Raw genomic sequence first — 13,342 nt, 5'->3', positions numbered from 1 at the left:
TCAATCTTTATGTGTAGTTTTATTACTTGTTAGTATAAAAAATGAACTGTGATTCCAGTTTATATAAAATGGGTGTTACTCGTAATTATCGGTGGATTAACAACTGGCAAAACTCGCTGGACTTCGATCTACTATTGGATCTACGTAATTAATAGACCTTTGATCAATATGGTTTTTACTTTAATTAATTTTGCCGACTTTCTTTAACCGTGCCGTCTGAAAAGTCTGCATAAAACCTGCAATTATCGGATGGTCAATCAATTATCACGTAATCACTGCTGCTAAATACCCAGTTAGTGGGCACGCATTATTTAGACGGTGACATGTGTATTGAAAGAGATGAGATAAGATAAACAACGCCCGGGGTATACCCTCGATTATAGACAGAGTTTCAAATACTGAAACATTAATTTCAATTAGGAGCACAGCGGGATTTATTCATGGAACTCGAGATGTTAATTGACTGACGCACGGTCAAATTTTCTACGCGTCAAAATGACGCGCAGCAGAAAAAAGGGTTGCGTCAAAAATGAGTCATTTTTAATTTGCTCGCGTCAAAACGCAGGATTCTGCGTCTATTTAAATCCCTGACTGACTATAGTAAAGGTGGAATGATAGGTGTCCTGCTTTTTGGTCAAATGTCCCGACAATTTTTTATGGAATGTCCCGCTTTGGACCTAAAAAATTATGGCATGTATGTGCACGGCTGTAAATGTTTCGTTTGATTCTGAATTGAGCATTATTAAATTTGTAATCCGAATTTCGGAAATACGCTTCCAAATTTTAATGCTTATGCGACAATAAAAAATTCTAGCGTCAAATAAAAAGTGCTTTATCCTTTGTCTAAATAAAAAGCGCGCGAAAATTATACAGACATGTAGAACGTCGCATGGAAAGTATGGGTGTATTTTGTGTTGTATAAAAACGGGAACATCACGTCAGGTGAATTACGCGTGTTCAGCGGAAAAAAACACCCCGGTTGGACGTTATTTCATCACATCTTTAAATAGTAACGAATGCCAAAAAGTATTTGATACTTAAGAAAATATGCGAATGCTTGTGTTTCTTGTTATTCTTGAGCACATTTATAGTAAATATATACCAGAATTTGCTTTAAAACTAGAATATACGGGATTATTGGGTAATTGGCAAGTTATAATTTTGGAACAAGTAAGCAATATATTGCGATATATTGCAATACAGGTTTTTGAACAGACAATAAATTGCAATACAGTTTTTGGCGTTTTGTTGCAGCACTAGTAAATACTGTCTTAATCAATTTAAATTATAACAAAACTTCACCGTAAACAATTCTATACAAGTCAAATCACTAACTTCTTTTTCAAAAACAGCTACATATCAAGATTATCACTTTTCATGCAGGATCTTTGCGCAGACACAATGTAACCAGGTGTGGAGAACACGCGCTCACTGGCAAATGAAGTTGCTGGAGTAATTAAATACTTCTTGGCGATGTGTGCTAATTTGGGGTATTTCTCCTCGTTGGAATTCCACCATTGAAGTGGATTTTTGTCCAATTTGATACTTGGTTCAGCATGGTAACCATTCGGTTCAGTTGATACTTCATCAGAATCAGGAATACAAAAACAACGTTCAGAAAAGATATCCCCAAACAGTTCAGTAAGTGCAGTTTGTTGTTACACCACACCAGAGAGCTCCGGAGTGTTGTTGTTATCATCAGAATCTTAACTGGAAAAACGACTGGACAGGTAGCTTCACCACCTCGACAGTAGAACGCGTTTTGTACACAAGTTCAACTTCACAATGTTTACAAACAGTCATGCCTTTGTCGGTAGTCATAATGCCCTTTTCGTTTTCGGATTTAAACCCGAAATACGCCCATACTGGCGAATCTAACCCCTTACCGCGTAAATAGTTTTCATTCTTCTTTATTCGCTTGGTAATCAGTACACAAAGATTGACAAAATACTTATAATTACACTGAACATGAGCTTTGAAACACGAGAATTGAAACCGCGAAATTATATTATTTATTTCGGAAGCGAGATGGTAAGTCAGAACGGCCAGAACAAAACGGCAGAGTTGATTTTACGCCGTTCTTTTGAAAAAAAAATTAACCCGACCCGGTGCCGTTTGCGAAAACTTTGACCCGAAATCGCGGGAATTTTGTTGACCCGCGGTTTCGGGTATTTTCGGGTACCCGTGTGAGCACTACTTAAAATATGATATTACAAACCAAGTGTTTAAAATGGCACACTTAGTTTAATAAACATTTGTTTACAATAACAGTCAAATCACCATTCAACAGATATTTATTAAACTGACACGAAAATGTGTATGATAACATTTTCCATATAATTGCATCTTGTATGAGTAAGTAACTTTGTATAATATTTCTCATAATCTTGATCCATGAAATTAAAACAAATACTGTAACAAACGTTTTCACTTATTCAACAATAATAATTAATGACCACTTAAAAGCCATTACAAGATGAGACCTCTTTTTAACAAAATAAATTATTAGGCGCAAAGTGTGGTACCAGACTAGCCTCTGCAACAAAAATTTTAAAACGTACATGCATTGAGCCTAGTTTTCCCAGAACAAGGATCAATTGTACGCCCATACTGTACCTGATATGGTGATAATGTCCCCGTCCTGAATATACTCAATCTCTCCAAGCTCTACATCATCTTCGGTGTTCTTCACTGTGAAAATTTCCCCACCCACTCCTGACGGCATAATAATGACCGAATTATTTGACAAATGGTCCAGGTGGTTTTCCGCAAACTTTCCTCTGTGTCGGGTGCAATTTTCCGCAACGCTGTAACCAGCTATGTGATCCCCTCTTTCATCAATACTGATGAAATTAAAAATATGAACAATGTATACAATAAAATCATTATTATTTGGGGGGCATTAATTTCTGTTGATTTAATGCGTTGAACAGTCCACAAAATTTAACACAAACACTTCAGAACATGACCAACGCAAATTTCTTCTTCTTCCGAAAATCAGAATTTACATTAATAAATTCATTGATTAAAGTGTCGAGGAATGTCTTTTTTAAATCATGAAATTCTATTGCCAACAAGAATTATTGATTTTATATGTTCAATATGCTAGAAAATTTAAAACACACATTGCAAAATTTTGAAACTTGGAAAACCACTAAAATGGGGACTGAAAAATCTCATTCTTAAAATATTGTAAAACTCTTTAATGCATTAATAGTGCAGTTTAAGCCAAACACCTTGACATGAAATACATGTTAATCAATACATATAGATGCAATTTGAAAGTGTGAAAAATTATCATTAAATCCATAGCCTAGTTAGTAAGTAATTTATTATTTTTCAAACGGTACCTCTTTTAAAAACGATAGTAGGATTTCTATACGTATACGTCCATTTCGACAAACGTGATTATTGTTAAGTTTTAAAGCGCGAAAAAGACGGATTTCTACCTTGTAACCACCAGATATTTTTAATTGGCATAGATAAAATTAAATATATAGCCTGGTTAGCAAGTAATGTATTATTTTTCAAACTGTAAATCTTTTAAAACCGAAAGTATGATTTCTAGACGTATACGTCCATTTTGACAAACCGATTATTTGTAAGTTTTAAAGCTAAAAAAAGACAGATTTCTACCTTGTAACCACCATATATATTCTAATTGGCATAGATAAAATAATAAAGTTTCTTATTTATACTTAAATTTACTCTGCAAAATAAGTTGTGTGACTTTAAACACCATAACAATTTTACATCATTGTTGAAAAAAACAATACAGAATTAGTTCACTTATACATTTTAACACTTTCACTCTCGCTCTGTGATAACTGGGTTTAAAGCATGTTCTTAAAGTGGCGTCCCAGATTAGTAAGGGACAACACTCCCAGCATGTTTGGATTTTTTCACAGTATCTTTTTAGTGAAAATCTAGTTTAGGTGGAAATTTTGTTCCCTGTTTAGGCTGTGCAAACTGCAGATGCACTCATCCCCGTTTTCCCAAAGCGCGGCCTGTATATATTAAGTGCAGTATTCAAATACAGTACAACTTTTATAAATTGAGGCTGCACAAGGGTGACAATGTTCAGCAAAAAGTATACTTTTTTCATAAAACATTATGTATTCAATATTTTTTTTATTATAGTGAAATATGTTAACACATATTTAAGTCAATGAGTTACACATATATTTAGACGATATCAATATTTAAAATCAATATAAAGAAGTGAAACTCCAGCTGCTGGAGCAGTATTGAATTTTCATTAAAAACAATTAGTAGGTCCTTTATTTAAGGCAAGTGACCGATTGCCCAAACAGTACAAAACAGCATAATACAGCACAATACAAACCAACATAAACACAAAATATGAATAAAGCTGGGGTCACCGCCTTGGAACGGTCAATGCAAAGCATTGGGGGTTTAAACCTGGTTACAGAGCGCTCAACCTCACACTTGGCCCAGCAATATTCATAAAACATTTAAGTGTAAATAAAATTTAATGTCATAGCATTGTAACTCAAATTAAACAATAATAAAAGGGAATTAAAACGCATTCAATTTAATTACTATTTAATTACTCAATTGCATTGAAGATACAAGAGTAACAGAATTACAACTTTTTGACGAACGATCAAATAAAACTTTTAACAATTGTCAACTACATTCCTTCTTTATAGAAAAGATTTGAGAATATAGAATCATAGAGTTAATATCTCAGATAATCATCGCGCAAATACAGGAAGAAGCAGCAATAATGGGTGTGAAAATTCCATATTACATAGCTTGGTTGTTTATGTGACTGCTAAACAAATTAAAAATAATTAAATCAAACAAAAAACGCCTATCAGAGAGAAAATATAAATAAAATGGAACATTATAAACCAAATGACCTATGCATGTAGATTACAACTGGGAAAGTCGGTCGTATGACGTCACAAAAATCCATAATGACATAATGCCGTGAACAAATTCCAAGGGCAGTACTAAATAAAAATTTTAATGGGGCTGTGCTACTAATAAAACAAGTTTAGGTGATTTAATATTAAGAAGCAAATGAATACAAATGGTAATTCCATTAAAGCGACATTATTGGAATCAAACAGTATATAGGTGTTTTGACAACTGAAGACAGAAATGATTTGATGTACGATTTGAGTCCAAATGTAGTTTACATGCAGATTTGTTCATACGACACAATGACACAATTTTATTCAACAGTGAAAAATGCCTATAATGTAGTATTCATGCAGATTTGTTCATACGACACAATGACACAATTTTATTCAACAGTGAAAAATGCCTATAATATCACTAATGATTCCAAATTTTAAGTGAAGAAAGATATAGTGAATCGAAAACCATCAAACACGTGTTTTTAAGTACATAAGCATCGTATCCTTTTGATAAAAACAAGTTAATTAAATTGAAAAGTTTAATCTGAACATTTGGTTTAACATATTTTAATTTGCGGACACGCTTCAAAACATCTCCGTAAAATGATGGATGGGAGATTCCATTATTTAAATGGATTCCATTTTAAAGAAACATTATATTTTGAAATTAAATCACCATACTTAGAGTAAAATCTAGCAAATTTATTTCTTAGGTTATGATACAAAAAGCCTTGTTTTAGCAATTTTTTAGTTAATATTAGATTACGATCATTAAAATCTTTAATACACGAACATGCTCTGGCATAACGTACCAACTGCGAAATGTAAATACCATAGGAAGGTCCTTTAGGGATGTTGCCATCTAGAAACGGAAAATTCACAATTTCAAAGTTAAAATCGTCCCGTTTGTCGTATAAACTAGTTTTGATCAAATTATTATTAATAGTTAAATGTAAGTCTAAATACGCAGCGTCTGTATTGGATATACACGATCTATTTAAGACTAGTTCTTTTGGGTAGATTTTGTGAATATATTGTTCAAATAACGGATTATCTAAATTAAGTATGTCATCAATGTACCTACTAGTAAGGTTAAAACAATTAATCTACTTGCTTAGTTTTAGATAATTCTAACATAAATTCGCTTTCATAACAATATAAAAAAAGGTCAGCTATAAGTGGCGCACAATTAGTACCCATAGGAACGCCAATAATTTGTTTAAATATTTTACCATTAAATTCAACAAACAAGTTATCCAAAAGAAAAGTAAGTGCTGCACAAAAGTCAAGACCAGTCCAAATGATGTAATTATCTAAGATCTGATTAGTAAAAAAAGCTGTTTTAGTGTTTAAAGCTAGATACAAACATTTCTCTCTAGCAAAAGTTTTTTCAATCAAAGAAACAAGTTTGGATTTTATTAAAGCGTGAGGAAGCGTTGTATATAGTGTCGAAAAATCATAAGTACTTACCTGTGACACCTTATATTTTTTATTTTCCATTTTATCAATAACTTCTAAGGTGTTTTTTATTGACCAAAATAGGTTAATATAACTATTTTCATAAACTTTATTACAAAATTTAGCTATATGATATCTAATAGCACTCAATGCAGATGTAAGATACACTGATAATTGTTTGGTGGTACAAGACACTGAATTAGCGATAAAACGACTTTTGTATGGCGTCTTATGTAATTTAGGTATCCAGTAAAGTGATGGCAATTTCTTGTCAGTAATATTGACTATTACATTTAACTTTGTGCATTGGGCAATATGGTCGGTAATAATTTCATTAGGTTGCTTATTGTACTCACAATATGATGTAGTTTGTGAAAGTTCTTGTGATATAGTTTGAACATAAAACACTCGTCATATTATGATAACATTATTAGCAGCCTTATCAGCAGGAACTAAGACGAATTTAGATTTTAAGTTTTCAAGCAATTTACAGAGATTTTGTTTATTAAATTTAGGTGAATGTGGTAGGGCCAAAGGATGTGTATCATAAAAACATATTTTATTCATGGCCATACTAAATATTTTTGTTTTCCAATCATTGAGTGCATTAATTTCAGCATTTTCCTTCCTGCACCATTTAGTGCAATAATCATGTAAGGATGTTACGATATTCTTAATGCAGTCATCAAAATCAACAGGAATAGGCAGTCTGTACTTAGCGCCTCTGCGTAGCAAATTTCTAAGGTTTTTATTTTGAATGAAATTAAGGTCCCCAGTAATAACATGTCCAACTGGACCATATATATATTTAGAACTAGTACAATCACATAATGTAAGACAATTTCTTATTACATTTATATCTGTAGAAATAGAATTATAATTAAAAACGATACTTCTTACAGGTTTACTATATTTTTAGCAAATAAGTGGTGATTCAGTATTGCGGAAATAAGGGGGAATCAACCGACGTTCATTTTTATCATTGAATATTTTAGGAAGGTCAATTAAATCAAGACCTTTGTTACAAAACTCAATTTTGATACGATTTCTAGTTTTGTTAAGTACATTTTCAATAAAAGGTTTAAGATAGTAGTCAGTGAAAGATTCAATAATACAAGCACATTCATATAGAGGGTCAGATTGAAGTAAAATAAGTTTACATTCCTTATCAATATGCGCCAACGAAGAAAAAGAAAGAGAGCAAAGTGCACTTAGAAATTTATGTTTACCCCCATTTTGTAATACTGTGTAGCAATCATTTAAAGAAAGCAGACGTTTAAATTTACGCCTTAAGTTACCATTTTTCCTAATGCCATGTGAACGTTTATTTCTTAGACGTTTACTAAACAGAGAAAATGAATTAATCGATTTATTTTTAGAAATTGTTCCAACATTTAGAATATTATCATTTAATCCAAGTGGGTAAGCTGATTGCAAACGTTTAATCCATTCAAATTCTGGCATGCACTTTGCTTTTAATTGGCACTGATTTGAAGTACTATTATTAAAAATAAGTTGCTCCACAGGTTGAATTGAAATATTTGTTACGCTATGACCTGTTTTATTAAATTGCTGGTAAATGAAGTTATAAAATTTATTGTTATTTTTAATCTTAAAAAAATGTTCCCTAAAACGTGTTTTAAGTGATCTACCCGTCTGCCCAACGTATTGCGCACCACAACAGGGTACATTTCAAGTAATAACATAAACCACATGCATAGAATTTCATGAGACATCGGATTTAATATTAACTTAAAATTTGCGGTTATTAACCGATGAAAGAATAAAAGATGACATATTTAAAAACTTGCAACATAATCACTTCCTGGAGTTGCACTTATTTATTGTAGGATACCGATTACACGGAGCTAAATTACGCTGCGAACTAGAACCCAGCCGCATTGTACCTCCAATGAAAGATGTTCGAAGTAAACTTAATTTGACTGTAGGTTTAGAAAAAAGTAATTGTCTATAATTTAACGGCAAATGAATACTACGTGTAATCGGAATTCTCAATGGTGAGAGAACAACTTTCGGGTTTTTTGTAATCAATCTGTCCATAGGTTATTTATTTGTCGAAACCACCAATCTTATAATCACATTAATACACATTGCCAAGTCAACAAACATAAAAGAGTAAGAGGCAGCTTGTCAGATAATGGTCTGTAAAAATTCAGTATAACCTGCAGAACTCTCAATTGATGAACATACATGTTTTCTTTATAAGTACAGAGAATGTATAAGAATCTAAGTATAAGAAAGGTCTTAAAGGGATCTTTTCACGCTTTGGTAAATTGACAAAATTGAAAAAAGTTGTTTCAGATTCGCAAATTTTCGTTTTAGTTATGATATTTGTGAGGAAACAGTAATACTGAACATTTACCATGGTCTAATATAGCCATTATATGCATCTTTTGACGATTTTAAAACCTAAAAATTATAAAGCGTTGCAACGCGAAACGATTGAATAATTTGGAGAGTTCTGTTTTTGTCGTTAAATTTTGTGAAACTACGAAGATTGCTTTTATAAGGTATAAAATACAGCAACTAGTGTAATCGGCGGAATAGCTCAGTAGGCTAAAGCGTTTTTACTTCAGGACTCTGGCAGGACTCCAGGGGTCACTGGTTCGAAACCTGGTCCGGGCAATGTTCTTTTCCTTTTTTTAATTTTATTGTTGATTTTTTACTAGAGCTTTTACGATCTAATGTTTACATTTATCGATATAAAGCATTTAATGAATAAGTTAAAAAATGCCAAAATCTCTGACAAGGCCCCTTTAAACAAGGTTTCTTAAAAAATAATAAAAACACAATACCGCCACCAGCCTCTGAAGGCTGAAAATATAACAACATCGAAGATATGTACGGGGATACACGCTACTGCATCCACGCAGCACACATCAAACTGTTGTGCAATGCAATAAAAAGAAGTGAAACTCCAGCTGCTGGCGCAGTATTGAATTTTCATTAAAAACAATTAGTAGGTCCTTTATTTAAGGCAAGTGACCGATTGCCCAAACAGTACAAAACAGCACAATACAGCACAATACAAACCAACATAAACACAAAATATGAATAAAGCTGGGGTCACCGCCTTGGAACGGTCAATGCAAAGCATTGGGGGTTTAAACCTGGTTATAGAGCGCTCAACCTCACACTTGGCCCAGCAATATTCATAATACATTTAAGTGTAAATAAAATTTAACGTCATAGCATTGTAACTCAAATTGAACAATAATAAAAGGGAATTAAAACGCATTCAATTTAATTACTATTTAATTAATCAATTGCATTGAAGATACAAGAGTAACAGAATTACAACTTTTTGACGATCGATCAAATAAAACTATTTACAATTGTCAACTACATTCCTTCTTTATAGAAAAGATTTGAGAATATAGAATCATAGCGTTAATATCTCAGATAATCATCGCGCAAATACAGGAAGAAGCAGCAATAATGGGTGTAAAAATTCCATATTACATAGCTTGGTTGTTTATGTGACTGCTAAACAAATTAAAAATAATTAAATCAAACAAAACACGCCTATCAGAGAGAAAATATAAATAAAATGGAACGTTATAAACCCAATGACCTATGCATGTAGATTACAACTGGGAAAGTCGGTCGTATGACGTCACAAAAATCCATAATGACATAATGCCGTGAACAAATTCCAAGGGCAGTACTAAATAAAATGTTTAATGGGGCTGTGCTACTAATAAAACAAGTTTAGGTGATTTAATATTAAGAAGCAAATGAATACAAATGGTAATTCCATTAAAGCGACATTATTGGAATCAAACAGTATATAGGTGTTTTGACAACTGAAGACAGAAATGATTTGATGTACGATTTGAGTCCAAATGTAGTTTACATGCAGATTTGTTCATACGACACAATGACACAATTTTATTCAACGGTGAAAAATGCCTATAATGTAGTATTCATGCAGATTTGTTCATACGACACAATGACACAATTTTATTCAACAGTGAAAAATGCCTATAATATCACTAATGATTCCAAATTTTAAGGGAAGAAAGATATAGTGAATCGAAAACCATCAAACACGTGTTTTTAAGTACATAAGCATCGTGTCCTTTTGATAAAAACAAGTTAATTAAATTGAAAAGTTTAATATGAACATTTGGTTTAACATATTTTAATTTGCGGACACGCTTCAAAACATCTCCGTAAAATGATGGATGGGAGATTCCATTATTTAAATGCCATTTTAAAGAAACATTATATTTTGAAATTAAATCACCATACTTAGAGTAAAATCTAGCAAATTTATTTCTTAGGTTATGATACAAAAAGCCTTGTTTTAGCAATTTTTTAGTTAATATTAGATTACGATCATTAAAATCGTTAATACACGAACATGCTCTGGCATAACGTACCAACTGCGAAATGTAAATACCATAGGAAGGTCCTTTAGGGATGTTGCCATCTAGAAACGGAAAATTCACAATTTCAAAGTTAAAATCGTCCCGTTTGTCGTATAAACTAGTTTTGATCAAATTATTATTAATAGTTAAATGTAAGTCTAAATACGCAGCGTCTGTATTGGATATACACGATCTATTTAAGACTAGTTCTTTTGGGTAGATTTTGTGAATATATTGTTCAAATAACGGATTATCTAAATTAAGTATGTCATCAATGTACCTACTAGTAAGGTTAAAACAATTAATCAAATCTACTTGCTTAGTTTTAGATAATTCTAACATAAATTCGCTTTCATAACAATATAAAAAAGGTCAGCTATAAGTGGCGCACAATTAGTACCCATAGGAACGCCAATAATTTGGTTAAATATTTTACCATTAAATTCAACAAACAAGTTATCCAAAAGAAAAGTAAGTGCTGCACAAAAGTCAAGACCAGTCCAAATGATGTAATTATCTAAGATCTGATTAGTAAAAAAAGCTGTTTTAGTGTTTATAGCTAGATACATACATTTCTCTCTAGCAAAAGTTTTTTCAATCAAAGAAACAAGTTTGGATTTTATTAAAGCGTGAGGAAGCGTTGTATATAGTGTCGAAAAAAAAAGTTCTTACCTGTGACACCTTATATTTTTTATTTTCAATTTTAACAATAACTTCTAAGGTGTTTTTTATTGACCAAAATAGGTTAATATTACTATTTTCATAAACTTTATTACAAAATTTAGCTATATGATATCTAATAGCACTCAATGCAGATGTAAGATACACTGATAATTGTTTGGTGGTACAAGACACTGAATTAGCGATAAAACGACTTTTGTATGGCGTCTTATGTAATTTAGGTATCCAGTAAAGTGATGGCAATTTCTTGTCAGTAATATTGACTTTTACATGTAACTTTATGCATTGGGCAATATGGTCGGTAATAATTTCATTAGGTTGCTTATTGTACTCACAATATGATGTAGTTTGTGCAAGTTCTTGTGAAATAGCAAGCCTTTTTAAGTCTTCTTACTGACAAGTTGAGAACACATACCCTGAATTTGTTCACATCGATCAAAAGGTGATAATAATCTATCTATAGGTCAGAAGTGCGTGGGTAGTAGATTGGTATTGAGTACTGAAGATCAATATTTTTTGTTGATATGAAATTGCATGTTTTCATAAAATCTGGCACCTTTTGTTTGATCTTGAAAATCTTGGTTGTTGTTTTTTACAATGTCCGATGAAATACTTCAGACTTGAACGTTCAATGGTCCTTCGACTTCATGGTTGAGAGGGCACATAAAAATCCACGAAAATTAATGTCCAACCAGTAAAATTGATTTCAAGGTACATCAGGAATTCTTTATATCGCCCGCAGAAAACTCATTAGTTGGGTTGTCCGTGTTTAAAAAAACATTTTGGAGATTGGGCAGGGTCCCCTTGGAAAAAATTGTGACGTTTTCACTTAAATTTGGAAAACCCGAATTTGAAGTACAAAAGATTTAAAAGTCTGAATTATAAGTTCACTACAGTTGCATGTTATATGAAGTAGAGAGGGGCTTCAATATGCAATAACAAAAAACTTTTAAAATAGACTTTTAATTAATTTGTACTAAAACACAATACATAATACTGGGCTCTTAATGAAAATGTTTTTTTACTTTCGTCACCATTTTGTGCCGTATTGTAACAATTGTTGATACTTTTTACTTTCAAAGAGCAATAGACATACAATTTTAACAGCAGGAGACCAAACAATATTATGACATTGAATGACATACATGTAGATTTCCATTTTCAACACATAGTGTGAAGGGTTTAAAATATCTCCTATACGACATTGACAGTAAGAGATCACAGCCCTCGTATAATGGAATAATGTAACAATAGTGCAGCCCTACCAATTGGAAATGGTTTCCGTAGCAACCGTGGTTTCCAACACTCCAGCAGGTCCCACACTGTACGAGGAAACAATGACTGGATATGTTCTGTCTGGATGTGAGGCACTCGATAACGCGGTATGGGATTCCATGGCAACGGACTGTGTTTCCATGGAAACGCATTGTCCACCACCGGGAAGGCTCGAAGACAAGCTAACCATTAACTCTGCCGCCTGAAACTTACCAAATTATCACTTAGCTAAACTAATCAACTTCAAATTTATATGAAAATGTATTCATTTTTGCATTAACTTTTCATTATCTTTTCTTTAAACAAATTAATTGTATTAATTTTTATTATTTTTGACCTTATATAATACAATTTTATTTACGTGCAAAATAAAGCATGAATGATTGTACGTGACAAAATTTTAACTGGCATAAACACAAGAGTACCTGGAGTTGCCTGTCGTTCGCATCACTCTGAGAGGTTTGTATCAACTCTTCCCCCTCAACATTTCGGTAGATAAGCTCCTGAAGTGAAAAAAAAAATAATGTATGTTGTCATCTTACATAATATATAATGTCTTTCACTTAAAATAAAACAACAACGCACAATACATACAGTCTGTTCATACTAAACTGAAGTTAAGCAATTTAAGATTCACGCTGGGAA

The 13,342-nt window shown here is 32.3% G+C and overlaps 2 protein-coding genes across 5 annotated transcripts in view; both read right to left on the bottom strand.

Annotated features, from left to right (window-relative positions):
* LOC127847757 (gastrula zinc finger protein XlCGF8.2DB-like) overlaps positions 1 to 13,342 on the bottom strand; it is a 111,588-nt gene that overhangs the window by 65,636 nt on the left and 32,610 nt on the right. The gene's annotated exons all lie outside the window — the stretch shown is intronic.
* The window catches only part of LOC127847752 (uncharacterized), a 52,813-nt gene that overhangs the window by 38,246 nt on the left and 1,225 nt on the right, over positions 1 to 13,342 (bottom strand). The window contains exons 2-4 of one of the 2 annotated variants that reach the window (XM_052379879.1): positions 13,123 to 13,200; positions 12,688 to 12,899; positions 2,617 to 2,843 (exon numbers count right to left, since the gene is read on the bottom strand). In XM_052379879.1, the coding sequence (XP_052235839.1) occupies positions 2,617 to 2,843; positions 12,688 to 12,899; positions 13,123 to 13,200 (517 nt within the window). Of the gene's footprint in view, positions 1 to 2,616; positions 2,844 to 12,687; positions 12,906 to 13,122; positions 13,201 to 13,342 lie in introns of both variants that reach the window. The other variant, XM_052379878.1, reaches the window with a different exon arrangement.

The sequence above is a fragment of the Dreissena polymorpha genome, chromosome 10 (genome assembly GCF_020536995.1).
Source record: "Dreissena polymorpha isolate Duluth1 chromosome 10, UMN_Dpol_1.0, whole genome shotgun sequence".
Taxonomy (NCBI): Eukaryota; Metazoa; Mollusca; class Bivalvia; order Myida; family Dreissenidae; genus Dreissena; species Dreissena polymorpha.
Note: the sequence above shows the minus strand (reverse complement) of the source record. Positions and strands in the feature narration are given on the sequence as shown.